The 10,990-nt window shown below is 51.9% G+C and overlaps 5 protein-coding genes across 5 annotated transcripts; 2 read left to right on the top strand and 3 right to left on the bottom strand.

Annotated features, from left to right (window-relative positions):
• Window positions 1-45: 45 nt before the first annotated feature.
• CC77DRAFT_1024065 (betaine aldehyde dehydrogenase) lies at window positions 46-2,011 on the bottom strand. Its single transcript, XM_018525796.1, has 2 exons — window positions 1,847-2,011; window positions 46-1,794 (listed from the first exon to the last, which is right to left on the bottom strand). Exon 2 carries the CDS (start codon window positions 1,636-1,638, stop codon window positions 103-105), a length of 1,536 nt encoding a protein of 511 aa, XP_018381584.1. The 5' UTR covers window positions 1,639-1,794; window positions 1,847-2,011; the 3' UTR covers window positions 46-102.
• Window positions 2,012-2,534: 523 nt separating this feature from the next.
• Window positions 2,535-4,578, top strand: CC77DRAFT_389829 (choline dehydrogenase). Its single transcript, XM_018531490.1, has 2 exons — window positions 2,535-3,830; window positions 3,891-4,578. Exons 1-2 carry the CDS (start codon window positions 2,737-2,739, stop codon window positions 4,426-4,428), a joined length of 1,632 nt encoding a protein of 543 aa, XP_018381583.1. The 5' UTR covers window positions 2,535-2,736; the 3' UTR covers window positions 4,429-4,578.
• Window positions 4,579-5,319: 741 nt separating this feature from the next.
• Window positions 5,320-5,829, bottom strand: CC77DRAFT_944697 (hypothetical protein; the record flags this gene model as incomplete). The annotated part of the gene is made up of 2 exons (XM_018534977.1): window positions 5,320-5,563; window positions 5,669-5,829. Coding segments are annotated over 2 exons (405 nt in total), but the record flags the coding sequence as incomplete, so codon positions are not given.
• A 1,504-nt stretch (window positions 5,830-7,333) lies between these two features.
• On the top strand, window positions 7,334-7,732 carry CC77DRAFT_944787 (hypothetical protein; the record flags this gene model as incomplete). Its single annotated transcript, XM_018534984.1, has 1 exon — window positions 7,334-7,732. A coding segment is annotated over one exon (399 nt), but the record flags the coding sequence as incomplete, so codon positions are not given.
• Window positions 7,733-7,953: 221 nt separating this feature from the next.
• Window positions 7,954-10,444, bottom strand: CC77DRAFT_1078206 (HET-domain-containing protein; the record flags this gene model as incomplete). The annotated part of the gene is made up of 2 exons (XM_018529276.1): window positions 9,230-10,444; window positions 7,954-9,198 (listed from the first exon to the last, which is right to left on the bottom strand). Exons 1-2 carry the CDS (start codon window positions 10,067-10,069, stop codon window positions 7,954-7,956), a joined length of 2,085 nt encoding a protein of 694 aa, XP_018381580.1. The 5' UTR covers window positions 10,070-10,444.
• Window positions 10,445-10,990: the final 546 nt, after the last annotated feature.

Genomic DNA, 10,990 nt, shown 5'->3' with positions numbered 1-10,990 from the left:
TTTCATGGCCCACAAGTACACGGCTCATTTATTGGACAGGTGGGGCGCTATGCGATAATCTGCAGCTCGTTGCAATGAAATATCATGATAATCTAAATAATACTACAGCTTTGATCCATCCCCCACCTGCAACTTGGTGAAAACAGTCGGCACACTTCCGCCCATCTCCACAAGCGTGCTCTTGTTCCGCACCCAAGCCTCTAACCCCTTCTTGCCATTCTCCACACCCACACCACTCTGCTTCCACCCACCCACGCTCATCTCAGCCGGACTCTCACCCCACGTGTTGACCCAGGTGATGCCAGCTTCCAGTTGAGCAATGACTTTATGCGCGAGATTAAGATCCTTGGTGAAGACACCTGCCGCAAGACCCACGTCGGTGGCGTTTGCACGCTCGACGACTTCGTCAACAGTCTTGTACGTGAGGATAGACATGACCGGACCGAAGATCTCTTCGCGCACAATCTTCATGTCGTCGGTGCAGTTTGTGAAGACGGTGGGTTGGACCCAGTAGCCGTTGTGGTAGGCCTTGTCGCTGTGCGAAGAGACCCAGGAAGGTGTTTCTGGACCGCCACAGAGCAGCTTCGCTTTGTCGTTGTCGCGGCCGTGCTTGATGTACTGAATCACCTTGTCGTAGTGTGGCTTGGATACCAAGGGGCCGAAGTTTGTGGCTGGGTCGTGCAGGTCGCCGGGGCGGATGTATTGCATCTTCTCCAGCAACCTCTTCTCGAACTCGGATTTGATGCTTTCGGGAATGAAGACGCGGGTGCCGTTGGTGCAGACTTGACCTGTGGAGAAGAAGTTGGCGAGCATGGCGCCGTCGACGGCTTGGTCTACGTCGGCGTCGGGGAGGATTACGCAGGCGGACTTGCCGCCTAGCTCCATTGTCACGTACTTCATCTCGCCCGATGCGCTGCCTGCGACTTTCTTGCCGGTCGAGACTTGTCCGGTGAAGCTGACTTTGGCAATGCTAGAGTGCTTGGTGAGGTATGCGCCCACTTCGCCGCCACCCTGGACGACATTGAAGACGCCGGGCGGCACACCAGCTTCGGCGTAGATATCCGCCAGAACAGTCGAGTGCAGTGGAGTGAACTCTGACGGCTTGTAGACCATGCAGTTACCTGCCGCCAGACAGGGCGCTGACTTCCATAATGCAATCTGAATAGGGTAGTTCCATGCGCCAATTCCTGCACATACGCCCAGCGAGTTCTTGGTCGTGTAGACCCACGCGTCTGGTCGCAGTTGTGCCGTCTCGCCGTTCATGCCACCGCCTCCAACGAGGTTCGCAAAGTACTCGAGCACATCGGCGCCCGTCACCACGTCGACGGTGGACGTCTCGGAGAAGGGCTTGCCCGTGTCGCTAGTCTCGATGCGTGCGAGCTCGTCATTGCGCGCGCGTAAGAGGGAGGCGGCTCGTTGGAGGATGCGCGCGCGCTCGATTGGGGGCGTCGAGGACCAGGTTGGAAAGGCGCGTTGTGCCGAGGCAATGGCAGCGTCGATGCCGGCGTTTGAGGTGGTGTGGATGTTTGCGACAGGCTGGGCGGTCGCGGGGTCGATGGTTTGGAAGGTTGAGGTGGACGAGCCAGACTGGAGCTTGCCGTCGTAGTAGGCTGATCGGGGCGCATATGGGAGAGACATGGTGAGGGTGGCTTGTTGGCGCAATGGATGAGCCAGATATCTGGGTAGGGCGCTTCTGGTGATGATGTGATGCTGCACGAGTCTGGTCACAATGGGCGACATGCACCGATGGAATCTTTATGCACAGTTGGATCTACAGTCTGTCAGCCAAGGGCTCAAAGACTGGCGCGGTGATGTAACCTCGACTAACATTTGTATACAGCGATAGCAGTGGCGGGAGCTGTGATGCAGCTGTTGCGCCTCGTTTTCCTTTAACGGCTGTACAATCCTTCGGAGTGTCGCCGACGAGATGCGCCAGCTGATAAGAGCAAGGTGCAGAACCAAGATTTGTTTCAGATACGGTGAAAGCTGGACAGACACGACAGGCTCGCTTTCACGCGGAATAGCCCTCTTTCTTGTCGATGCTGGTGTCTGGCATAAAAAAGGTGGTCCGATGGCTGCCGCGCTCACCGCCCGAATATCGGGGAAGGTGCGGCATAGGCAGACAGGGATCGCCTGCTCGGAACCTGCAGCCCAGCGGGGTCGTACTAGCGCCAACGCCGCCATCACATCATCGGAGTCTTTTACGACGCCTTTTTTTCTCTTGACCTGGGATCGCGAGCGACACCAGATCGTCGCAACCGTGGCGTCAGTCTTCTAGAAGGCATCAATCCATCAATCACATCCACGCCCTGCGCACAGCGTACAGTGTAACCGTAGTTCGGCTTCTCGCCAATCTTTCCTCGCTTCACTCTCGCAACGTCGCTGACGTACTGGAGCGTCGGTTGAGCACGTGCAAGCGCCTGGTCCAACCGCGCAAACGGGCCTATTTAGCACAGTCTTATCTGGAAGGCAAACTACATATCCTGCAGCGGCCACACGACTCTCAACCCGTACCCCAACCTCCCGTACAGCTCAACTTTTTGCTTGTCCGACCTTCTGCCGACCGCCCGATTGCGACCCCCGGCTCGTCTAGACAACATCGTCCCCAAGGGCGATAGTCCGGTATAGATATATAAGCTTGCCTCTTACGTGAAACAGCCCTTCTCCAGCAGAATTGTATTCTTGAGTATAGTCTCGCCACCACCCCAAGCTACAACACCCATACGCAACTATACAATGGTTTTCGAGACCGTGACCTCCATCCCCAAGGATGCCGAGTATGACTTTGTCATTGTCGGAGGAGGCACAGCTGGCTGTGTCATTGCCTCGCGACTCACAGAGTACTTGCCCAACAAGAAGGTCCTCATGATTGAGGCCGGCCCAAGCGACTTCATGGACGACCGTGTATTGCTGCTCAAGGACTGGCTCAATCTCCTTGGAGGCGAGCTCGACTACGACTACGGCACCACCGAACAGCCCAACGGCAACTCTCACATCCGTCACTCACGTGCAAAGGTCCTTGGTGGCTGCTCATCACACAACACTCTCATCTCCTTCAGGCCGTTCGAGTACGACTGCAAGAGGTGGGAAGCTCAAGGCTGCAAGGGCTGGAGCTTCAAGACCTTCATGCGCGTACTTGACAACCTGCGCAACACTGTTCAGCCCGTGCACGAGAAGCACCGGAACCAGCTCTGCCTCGACTGGATCGACTCGTGCTCAACCGCCATGGACATCCCCGTCATCCACGACTTCAACCACGAAATCAAGACAAAGGGCGCGCTCAAGCCCTCGGTTGGTTTCTTCTCAGTCTCATACAACCCCGACGACGGCCGACGAAGCAGCGCTAGTGTTGCCTACATTCATCCTATCCTTCGTGGCGAGGAGAAGCGCGACAACTTGACTGTCCTCACCAACGCGTGGGTCAGCAAGGTCAACGTCAAGGGCGACAAGGTTACCGGCATTGACGTCACATTCCAATCCGGCGAGAAGCGTACCCTCAACCCTAAGTGCGAGACCATTCTCTGCGCTGGCGCCGTCGATACCCCTCGCCTGATGCTCCTCTCTGGTCTTGGCCCCAAGCAACAGCTCTCCGAACTTGGTATTCCCGTTGTTAAGGATATTCCTGGTGTTGGTGAGAACCTGCTTGACCACCCCGAGAGCATCATCCTTTGGGAGCTCAACAAGCCCGTACCCGCGAACCAGACCACCATGGACTCTGACGCTGGTATCTTCCTCCGCCGCGAGGTGCCCAACGCAGCGGGCGGTGACGGCGACATTGCTGATATCATGATGCACTGCTACCAAATCCCCTTTTGCCTAAACACTGCTCGGTAGGTTCTTTAGAATGCAACCCCCATCAACTTTGCATTAAAAACTAACGTGTTCATCAGCATGGGTTACGACTCTCCCATCGATGCCTTCTGCATGACTCCCAACATCCCCCGCCCCCGCTCCCGCGGCCGCATCTACCTCACCTCATCCGACCCCACTGTCAAACCCGCCCTCGACTTCCGCTACTTCACCGACCCCGAAGGCTACGACGCCGCCACCATCGTTGCCGGTCTCAAAGCCGCCCGTGAAATCGCAAAGCAAGCCCCCTTCTCCAACTGGATCAAGCGCGAAGTCGCTCCCGGACCGAATGTCAACACGGACGAGGAGCTGTCCGAGTACGGTCGCCGCGTCGCACACACTGTATACCACCCTGCTGGTACCACCAAGATGGGTGATGTGACCAAGGACGACATGGCCGTTGTGGATCCCGAACTCAAGATTAGAGGTCTACAAGGTGTCAGAATCGCGGACGCGGGATGTTTCCCTGAGATGCCGACTATCAACCCCATGTTGACTGTACTTGGTATCGGTGAGCGTGCGGCTGAGCTGATTGCGCAAGAATGGGGCTGGAAGGGTCTGCAGAAGGAGAGGTTGTAAGCGTGCGAGGATGTGATGAGGGATTATAATGTCTGGTGGTAAGAGTAGATGTGTAAGTTTTCTATTACATGATGAAGTGAAACCGCCTATGGAGCGGATAAGATGTCCCAATGCGACAAGGAATTAGTACCGAATGCAACAGATACCCCCATTTGCAGCTATGTGCCCAATCTCGGAAATCAGTTACGGGATGGTTTGTTTCATTGTTGTGAAAGGGATTGTGGTTTGGTGAGTTTTCGCTGGTGAGTAGCGGAATATATTGCGAAAGCTACCCAAATGCATTAGACCTCGTTGTCATGATCAATCTTCAATCGGATCATGTGGGTAAACGATATACAAGGAGGTATGTGGAGATGAACATGGGCTGTTGTGGGAGACTTTAAACTTGGTATAGCTCGGTTCCCCCACACTATGATCGGCATGCTTGAATGCATGTAAGCACCCGCACTTGAGTCTCGTTCTCAACACCATGCTGAGTTGTTGGCATGTCACGCGTAGATTGTTATTACATGTCCCAACTATAACGTATTCACCATCTCCTATCTCAGCAACGTGGCTCGTCTTATATCTACATTCATATCCATTCATCTGCAAATGATCGTTTTCATCGGCAAGATCGAATACCTTCGTTAAGCTAATTCTTTCGTATACATTTTCTACCTCTCTACCTGTTCGACCGGGAAGTTGAGATCTACGAGGAACGTTCAAGAGACATCATCTTGAACGTTCTAATAGAATATCAGCTTGGCAAGTGAGAAAAAAAAAGACGAAACAAGGAGAGGAAGGTTGCAAGGCACCAAACAATGCGCACACCATTAGTGATAGAAAAAGCAGATCCTTTACATCTATCTATCCGTTAGGTATCAGGCCCGGGTCTTCGTATCAAACCCCTCAGGTCACGGTCAATGTGTATGTCACACTGTCGCATTTGCCGTTGATGATTGTCCTACCACCACTTGCCAATTGTAGTAATCCTCTCCACGTACCGCCATGCTGCATATTGAAGCAGGCTTGGTTGATATTGTGGGTTTGCATAAACTCCAATGCTCGAGCGACGGCATCATTCATCGTCTTGGTCTCAGCTGTAGTGTCGCAGTTCTTGCCTGTTGTTGCCGCATGGTACTGATAGTTGACACTTGGGCAACCACGTTAGTAGCCATCGAAGAATGTAGAGAGCAAGGGTAGAGTATCGAAACTTTGGATATGGTGTCTGAGATGGGGGAGAGAGGACAAGACATACCCGTCGACTGTGCCAGATATCACGCCACAGGTGTTGGCTTCGCTCTGCGCCTTCATCAAGTTCGAAACGTATGTGGCAATTGCGTTTACGTTGAGCGCCACCATGGAGCCTGCACCGAGGATGGCTACCTGTTCTTCGATGGTAAGACGTTTGTCGAGACTGTCACTACGGGGCAGCTGTCAGCAAGGTGAATGAGAGACGGCGTTACAGCTCTGATGCACAAGAATCGAAGATAGAGGGTGCTCCTTCGCCGTACCTGTTGTGAGGTTTCTCGCTCAATACTGGCAGCGCCTCCCGCTCTGGAAGATGGATAGCCACTGCGTTGTAGCTGAGGCAGAGGGCAGTAGCAGCAATTGTGGAAAGACGCATGATGGATGGTAGAACGGGTCGGTAGTGGAACTATCACAAACTGTAGAAGCGTAGCAGAAGTGTGATTGGCGAGTTATGAAGGTGTTGTACGAAAACTGGGGTCTACTACCAGCTATATATGCATTCACATTCCAAGTCGCCCCGACTATCGAGATACTCATAGTCAAGTATGGATTGACTTGATGCACGCCTGAGGCTATAGTGTTCAACTGCCCGCCCTCATGGTACGCCTGACGGGGTCATTGGCCGGAAATCATGTCCAAGGCTCACGATAGGGCGGCAGCATGCTTGAGAGACGCAATATGCATGTCTCTCAAGTCAGTAGACTGATTCGATTGTACCTGAGAACTTGCGTATCCTAGATCGGTCCTGTTGTTCTACTTCGCCGTCTATCAGGCGTTCGATCTCTGGTCTGTGCAAAGGGCCGAATTAGGCTGTCTAGCCCACCTTTACCACCCTTGTTTCAAACACTCTAGCTTTGACAAAGTTTCAAGCTTTTGAGATTAACGTCTCTCTACATCGATCATCTACATCAGTGTGGCTTAGGCATCCATTCTTAATTTGTTTTTCATAGCCGCACGGGGCTGTGAGTACAAGGCGTTCCGTCTTCGGTCCGTATACTACCCATGCTCTTGCTCCGACCGACTCTCCGACTGTTGGACCAAAATCTCATGGATCGGCATAAGCTTTGTGGCTGGCGCTTAGTTTTGTACTGTAATACTCGATCGTGTTCACTCATCATTCTTTAGGCGCCCAGCATCCATCACTGCCGGTTTGTCGAATCGACTCTACTACATGGATTCACGTCGCCGTCTCTCAAGATGACCTTCTTGACTCTTCCTCAAGGCCACCAGTCCTTTGGAGGCCCTATCGGGCTCGGATCAACGAGGCATAATCGTCGTCGAAAGCTTGAACTTTCTGAGAAGGGGAGGTAGACCGCGGGCCTTTTGTAGGTCTTGTGCTGTATCTATCTACTTATATAAGACAATTGAAGCACCTGAAAGGGTTTTCTTCCGCCAGATCAATAGTTCTTTCCAACCCATATATCACGCGACTGTAAAAATCTTCAACAAGACTCTTGTTCCAATACAATTCACTTATTCACGATGCGCTTCCAGCTCGTTCACATACTCTGCTTGCTCGGAACTGCCGAGGCACTCGCTATCGGTGATTACGAGAAGCGGCATAGCAGTGGCGAGGAGTATGTTGTTGCTCTACCAACAATGTATATTGGTTATTGCAACTCGCTAACCAGAAAGCTGTAGATACGGCCTCGGCAAGGATATCGCTGCTCCCCTAGAGGCTCGCCGAGACATTGAACTCGCGGCCGGCTTTGTGAGTCAAGGCGCGACCGCCACTCTCGCCATCGTTTCTATTGCCAACTACCTTGCTGTATACATCAAAGGCCAATCCGATGTTAACAGCTGCTCGGTGATATCTGGAAATGTTGACGGCGCTGCTTGGCAATACTACGCGACAACGTCTGGCCCGAAATGCGACACTACCTCGGAGACGAAGACGATTGAGAACGCTGTGGAGCGCGAGCTCAAGTGGATGCAGGAGAATGGGTACGACTCGGCGTGCTTCAAGATGGATCATGGGGGTACGTGGGAGGGACATCTCAAGATTGCATTTAACGGCAAACCCATCGCGTCAGACACACAATGTAATTCGTTAAAGTACATTGATCTTTGAGCTGCAACTGGCGGAGCGAAGTTATAGATGACCATTGGAAATATGAATATCTCTTCGTTATTGTCCTTCCATCTTACTCTCTCACGCGATGTATACGACTTCAGACTCTACGTGTCTACCGCTCTTGATGGTAACGCTACGAACTTTGATTTTATTCCATGTCTGTATACACCGATGCCTTTCAGGTAGGTTGAAGCTTCGCGGAGAGTTTCAAGGTCGAGCTAGCCGAGAAGAAACGTGCGTTCTTCGCCATTCTTCTTCCAGTAGGTACCGTCACCATATTCCAGAAGCGGATTGCCATAGGTAAAGTCCAGGGGAAAGATCCGGCCTTTCTTCTCTCGGGCATAGATATGACGATGAGACCAATGCAAATTGAAGCATCCAACGCGTTCGTAATGTGTGCTGTGCTGTCGCATGATGAGTAGTTGTGACTCTTGCTCGCATCTCCAAGTCTTTTGCATGAGTGTCCTGCGCCGCACGGCAACAGCACAAGGCAGCTGTATACTGCCCTGTCGCATATCGTCTGCATCCCAAAACGGCAGAACAAAGAGGTCGAGGTTGGAGGTATACGGAACCCTCACATAAAATCCACTGGGTATACCAGGCTCGTGGTCGAGATATACGAAATCTAGCATTACCACAGTGGTGTTCAGTCTGAGGTACCTCTCTTGTGTTGGCCTGTGTGCGCGATGGCCTTCCGATAATTTCCCGAAAGCGTCGGAAACATGCCTAAATCCTCCGTCGTGCCAGACTTCGAGCGAGCAGCCGGATGAGATCGTGGTTTGGTAGTCGAGATAATCAATTTCCCCTCTCCAGCCGAGAGGCGACCAACTGGGAAACCCTTCACGCCGGGAACAAGGCAGATCGTGACACCAGTTCAGAGCCATGTACGTACTAGATGTCTCGGAAGAGTTAGATCTTTGGATAGTTACCCCCTCTGTATGATCAACACCTTCGAGAGTTCCTAGCGCGCCGATGATAGCGTTGAGAGCATCTCCTTCGTATGTAAGACTTCGTCCTGCGAACTGGCGCATCATGTGATTTGCACGATCCCAAGCATTCATCTTACTAGGTAGCGAGGCAGCAAGTTCACTTGCAATCAGGCCGCCTCTCAGGTCTTCATCCTGAAGGTCTTCATCGCAAATGTAATCTATCCCGTGTTCTACAAAGAACAGTCGCCTTTTCGAGAGGTAACCTTCCTGCAACGTCCATGCTCGAGAGTACCAGGTGGATGCTGAAACCGATCGTGTGACTGATTGAGAGGCGTTGACCAGACATAGATTCTTGGTAACGGAACACGATTCTGGATAGCTGAACTCTCTGCTGATTCCTGGTAGACCAAAATTGGCATCTGTGCCGGCCGCTGCAATAAGCGTAACCTGGGCTGAAGAGTATATGGCCCCCATCTGATTAATTTGGTGACTTTGGTCGTCGGCGTTATGTTGGTCAATACACTGTTTGATCAGCTTGTGCTCATTAAGCATTTCAGGAACGTACGTATCTATCCACCCATAGGTATTGGAAGCCAAGCGCAATGGTTGTTACGATGCTGTCCTCTACGGTGCGAGGGAATACATCTAAGAGCATTGGAAACTGTGGTCTATCAATCGATTCTGCCTCCTGTGTAGGTCGACCCCACACATAGGAGAGTGCAACGAATCGACAGCTCTCTGGAGCCAAGACGACAGTCCGCTCGTAGCAATCGATGACTTTCAAATCTCTCAAACTATCGCATGGCTGCGGTCTACACTGTTTGTGATTATCTATGCAATCCTCAATTCTCCCCTTCATTTCTAGTGCATTGACATATCCTCTTTTATCGATGAAAGCTGAGGATCTGTCAAGAAGAGACGGATTTTCTTTGTGGATGATCCTCAAAGATGATGGATACCAATACTTGTCGTGTTTGTCTCTAAATCGAAGGTAGTATCGATCTTCCATACTCAAGAAGGTGACACCAAAACTTGGGAGGTTGGAGCCAAGAATTCGACAACTTGGGCAGGCAGAGACTTGCAATTCTTCTAGTGGCTTCGTCATTCCAATCAACTGAAATTTCACCTCATCCCCCGCCGTGACGAGTTCAACCCATGGTATTTTGGAGCAACGTTCGCATAGATTGCTACACACCACGTCCGAGTGGGGTCGCAGCCGTGCAAGGTTTCCTTTCACCTCTTGCATCCCTCGCGCAATTGCATCTCTTGTGCCTTGTGAGATCCCATGTCCTATGCCTCGCGCGATTGAATTTGCTTTGCGTTGCTTGGATCCTTCAGTCCGATCTTCCAGAACTTGCTTCCTCAACACCAATGTATCAAGATAGGGTAATCGACGTGGAGCCATTGGTAGGCTGTTCTTCGCGTTCTAGGGTAGAGATAACCCTGTGCGGGCGATGTAACTCGTGGCTGTGTCTAGCAGGTGCGGTAAGACGTATGACGCTTGGATGCCACTTGAGAAAGAGCCGTGTGAGGTCTGGGCCAGAGAGACTTCAAGCTGATGCTACTGAGATCTCGTTGATTGAACGGGGGTGTCGAAAGATGGAAGGTTGAATTTGAGCAATCTCGGTATTATGCGCACTCCACGTCTTATAGGATTATGTACCGTAGTAAGCGCTGATCAGAAGCGGTACCGATTGATCGATGCGAGGGTTCCACGAAATGAATTGCGTTTCTGCGAGAGCCTCAGCCGATATGGCGAAGCTTGAAAGACCATGAAACGCAGCGTATTCGAAACGAAAGCAGGTCGCGCAGTAAGGGATAGGGTCGCGGTGTACCTAGGTAATTACCAGTGACCAGTTGCGCCCTTGATGAACCAAGAAATGTGGGGGTTTAAAGTGCTCAATCAAGCCCTCAAGACTGCTGAACGCAATCTAGTTAGGCTAGGTAATAATGCTGGAACACGTTTGGAACGATTCAACACATGTACGAAGTGTTCCTCGATTCAGATTAAGGTTTTATCATCCATCTGCTGACGCGATCAAGTTCAGCGCACCGAGTTCAACTGTTGAGAGGCGAGGCTACCGTAGCGCCGAGGCTCGCGGGCGCATGCGCTGTGGTAGTGTGAAATCCACTGAAGAAACGAGGTCAAGATAGTCCACAGCGCGTAGGTAACTGAATTCAACGCTATGATCGCCGGTTTGCGCGGTAACCTTGAGAAGAACAAGATGTGCGTGTTAAAAGATCGCGAAAGGCTTACCCACCTTTTTGCACGTGCCGTCGCCTGATGCTAGCCTTATTTGGCACGGGTCAAGCTATACCAAGCAAG

Source organism: Alternaria alternata (genome assembly GCF_001642055.1).
Source record: "Alternaria alternata strain SRC1lrK2f unplaced genomic scaffold CC77scaffold_22, whole genome shotgun sequence".
Classification (NCBI taxonomy): Eukaryota; Fungi; Ascomycota; class Dothideomycetes; order Pleosporales; family Pleosporaceae; genus Alternaria; species Alternaria alternata.
This window is presented reverse-complemented; position numbering and strand designations above follow the sequence as displayed.